Below are 4225 nucleotides of genomic sequence, written 5' to 3' on the forward strand. Positions count from 1 at the left end.
ATGACGTCACTAATTAGCATCACTCTTACAAAAAAAAGTAAAAAAGATGCCAATTAAGCTCAGTTTTATTTATCCTTATTTAAACAAGCTTAAATAGGTTACTTTCTTTATGCTTAATTAATTTGCTGAACTTAAGGCAAAGTTGCCAAAGAGGCAGGCCTAATCAAGAAGTGGAAGTGAGAAAATGAGGGGGTTTTAAGTACATGTAAAGGAAGCCAGAAGTTAATTAATAACCATTTAAGAAGTAAATTGAGAAGTTCTTTTTAATCAATTATGGTGTTATTATAAGAATCACAATCCATAAATTACGCAAATGTGTTGTTTTGTCAGTGAAAATTCAATTTTGAGATTGAAAATCTGATGTCTTTGAAAACATGTTTCCCATGATAAAGGAATTGAGTTCGTGAAATTTTTTAGCTTACAGTTTCTAAAGCAGCTTCTCAAGAAGCAAGCATGCCAAGATAGATAGAAGCTTCCATAAAACACTACTGTGAATAAAACAATGCAAGTATTCTACGCAACTTGATTGGTTAGGAATAGATTCTTACGCCTTTTATCAGTACCTGTGTCCACTAATAAATTCTTATGCCTTTATGCTATGAGAATCCCATGGGCTGGAATAGTTACTTTTGGTTAAAGGTTTTGTGCTTAAGGTTGGTTTTAGTAGCTGGATTCATCTTATACTTCCTATGGTAATATGCTATGAGAAATAAAAACCTTATATGAAGCACAAGATACAGGTGAAACTTGATAATTTGGTTCCACTCATCCCCTATGTCACGCCCCATCTTCATACCCCTCTTAATCTTATCGATACAAGGTTGTTTTGATCAAATCAGACCTTATAGATGGAATTAGCATGGTTAATTTAATAAGAATCAAACCCTTGCATTGTACTTTTTTATGAAAAAATATAATTTTTTAAATCACAAAATTTTGTGTTTTTCTCAGTAGTTGATTTTTGAATTGCCAAAAAATTCTGCAAACAAGTGGGATTCCAGCGATTAAAGTGTTGATCTTCACTAAATGGACAACGTAGATCACATCTAGAGTCCAATTCGATCAAAACAACTTGCATCAATGAAATTTCAAATAAGGGTATGAAGATAGCGATGACTTAGGGGGTGAGTGGATCCTGACTCGAAACTTGGGGCTATTATAAAAGCATCTACCAACTTGCACTCAATCACTTCAACTTGGAATCTGACTTTATATCATTCTATGCCTTTTTTTTATGGAATAAAGTGTGATAAGAAGTATCTATAAATCATGTTGTCAATCTTCATCAGAATGCATTGCAATTTACTATCACAACCACCATTACCACCTTTTTCTCACAAGAAAATGGCAAAGTCTAGCTCTTTCTTTTCTAGTTGTGGGAAGGCCAAGCAATTCCCATGGAAGTCATCTAAACGGTCCCTAAGTAAAAAGAATGCAAGTTCTTCTAGTCTCCCTCGTTTGTTTGAGCCAAACACTGAGGAAATGAAGCGAGTCTTTGAGAGGTTCGATACAAACAGAGATGGGAAGATCTCTACAGAGGAGCTTGAGCATGTTCTCAAGGCTTTTGGGAAGGGTAACACGCAGGCAGATGTTATGGACATGATGCAGGTTGCAGACACAGACTGTGATGGGTTCATTGATTTCAAGGAGTTCATGGCTGTGGTTGGGATGGGAGGTGGGGTGAAGGAGAGTGATATAGAGAGTTCATTTCAGGTGTTTGATTTGGATGGGAATGGGAGGATCAGTGGGGAGGAGGTGTACAAGGTTCTTAAGAGGCTGGGGGAGAGGTGCAGCTTGGAGGACTGCAAGAGGATGGTGAAGAATGTAGACAAAGATGGGGATGGTCAGGTTGACCTTCATGAATTCATGATGATGATGACCAATACTATGAAGATGGTTCACTAGCTATAGGTCAATATAGTTCATATATATGGTGTGTTGTATTCTTCTACCTTGTTGTTATTCTTATAGGCCAACTCATGGCATATAGACTTTTACCAAATGATTGACTTAAGATGGACTTTAGCTAAAGGATATAGAGGGGTTGCTTCCATTTTGTTAGTGCCTGTAATATCATCTAAGTGGGTGTCGCTTATTTGAAAATTTGAATTTCTTTTTCACATTTGATAAAATTCTGGCTTAAAATATGTGCAATATGTTTGCTTGCCACGTGGGTGAGGGAACTTCCCAAGGGAAAACTATAAATTTTCTATTAATTTTTTTTCACATTTGAACCTCTAAATATGATTTACATGTTTGGTTTAATAGAAATTGGCCCTTGGATCGTGTTTTCAACATGGATATCAGATTGGATTGAAAAATCAATGACATAAAATGTACCAAATTTTCAACCCTCAAAAAATAGAAAAATACAATTCAAGGGTCAATTACTACTATTTTGATAATGTTGAATAGGGCCAGATTTAGTCAAAACAACTACTTTCTATTAGTTCCAACTAAGGGGCTCTTTACCCATGAGTGTGGCAAATACTCTTATTATCATACATATGATGTAAAGAAAAAATGTGTCTGATCTTATTTAAACATCCTATTGAGTAATTAAAGTTGTACTAGCACTAAGGCAGGGAGCAATCAAAGAATCAGCGCCGAGTAAAATAATATTTTTTTATCATTTTTACATTGAAAATTTGTGAGTAGGAACTCAGGTCAGGCTCGGGTCTAGTATGAAATTTCACAAACTATACTCGGCTCCATGTATTAATCAGACATTCAGGTTTGGACCTGGGTCTTAATCAGGTCTTCTTAGTTATCACCATACCCGGACCCTATAGGGTTTGGTACGGGTTGGGTCTGGGTAAACCCAACCCATTGACACCCCTAGTGTTAAGGTTGAACTTGGGAGGGGAAATGAAACACAATTTTGTAAGGATGTTTGGCTAGGAGATTCTACTATTATATATGAACTCCCACCCTCACCTTTATCAAGATGCTCGAGGCTTAGAATCTAAAATTTCTCAATGCTGGTCAGATTTTCATGGATGGGAAGTGGTCTTACATAGAAATCCTTCACAAGAAACTCTGACAGAATTGCTTGATATTGTAAAAGCTATAAATACGGTGGATAATCTCGATAACTCACTCTTGTTCGCTGAGATGACTGAGCATTTTATTATATAGAAGTTCTGGTTACAATATTGAGATCTGGAAACTTTCTAGGTGATTACACACGTTTTGATATACATTACACATTTTGATATACATGGCAATAATTATCAAAAACGATAATTGTTTCCTAATCTCATGTTAACTTCTTTAGCCTATCCAAATGGTGAGATCAACTAACATGGAAAGAGTCCAACTTTCTCTTGCGTTTGACGTTGGAGTTACCTAGTGAGAAAGATCTCTTCTTGATTGGTATCTCAAGAATTGCCTTATCAGTTTCAACTACCTTATTGGTTTCCTTATCATGCCTCTACGAGCTCAATGTGGGGTCCACTACATTGAGCTTGTCTCGAATGAAAACAAAGCAAGCATATGGAAGGGGCTTGGTGAGGCCATCAGCTAACTGGTCAGAGGAGGTGATGAACTGAACTTGATGATGACCTTTCTGCACATGATCTTGAACAAAATGAAAATCAATTTCCATATGTTTGGTTCTAGCATGAAACACCAAATTTGCAGCTAGGTATAAGGCAACAATATTATCACACCAAAGAGTGGGTGGTGCAGAAGGAATGAAACCAAGTTCCGTCAGAAGTGACTTGAGCCAAAGAAGATTAGATGCTGAGCAGGCAAGAGATTTATATTCAGTTTCAGTGTTGGATCGAGCCATTGTCTATTGTTTGCGAGAAGACCAAGAAACTAAGTTAGAGCCTAGAAAAACAAAAAAACCCTAAGTAGACTTCCAGTCATCAGGGTAGCCAGCCCAATCGGCATCAGAGAAAGTGCTAAGTTGCATAGAAGACGTCCTTGTGAAAAACAACCTATGATGTATCATATTTTTGATATAGCGTAAGATACATTTGATTGCAGACTAATGAGAAACCATGGGTTGATGCATGAACTGACAAACTTTGTTGACAACAAAGGCAATGTCTAGTTGGGTGATAGTGAGGTATTGAAGCCTATCAACAATGCTCCAATATAAAGTTGGATTATAGAGTAGAGATAGGCTTTGCATCAGCCATAGAGGCTCGTTGAAGTAAACTGAGAGCATATGTACGCTAACAGAGGTGAAGACCAGAGGAGTCATAGTGAACCTCAA

The 4225-nt window shown here is 36.9% G+C and overlaps 1 protein-coding gene across 1 annotated transcript; it reads left to right on the forward strand.

Moving 5' to 3' along the window:
- The first annotated feature begins 1298 nt into the window (after nt 1-1298).
- LOC149816433 (calmodulin-like protein 30) lies at nt 1299-2134 on the forward strand. Its single transcript, XM_089987444.1, has one exon. It carries the CDS (start codon nt 1345-1347, stop codon nt 1903-1905), a length of 561 nt encoding a protein of 186 aa, XP_089843570.1. The 5' UTR covers nt 1299-1344; the 3' UTR covers nt 1906-2134.
- Nucleotides 2135-4225: the final 2091 nt, after the last annotated feature.

The sequence above is a fragment of the Nuphar pumila genome, chromosome 14, assembly GCF_984573655.1.
Source record: "Nuphar pumila chromosome 14, dmNupPumi1.hap1.1, whole genome shotgun sequence".
Taxonomy (NCBI): domain Eukaryota; kingdom Viridiplantae; phylum Streptophyta; class Magnoliopsida; order Nymphaeales; family Nymphaeaceae; genus Nuphar; species Nuphar pumila.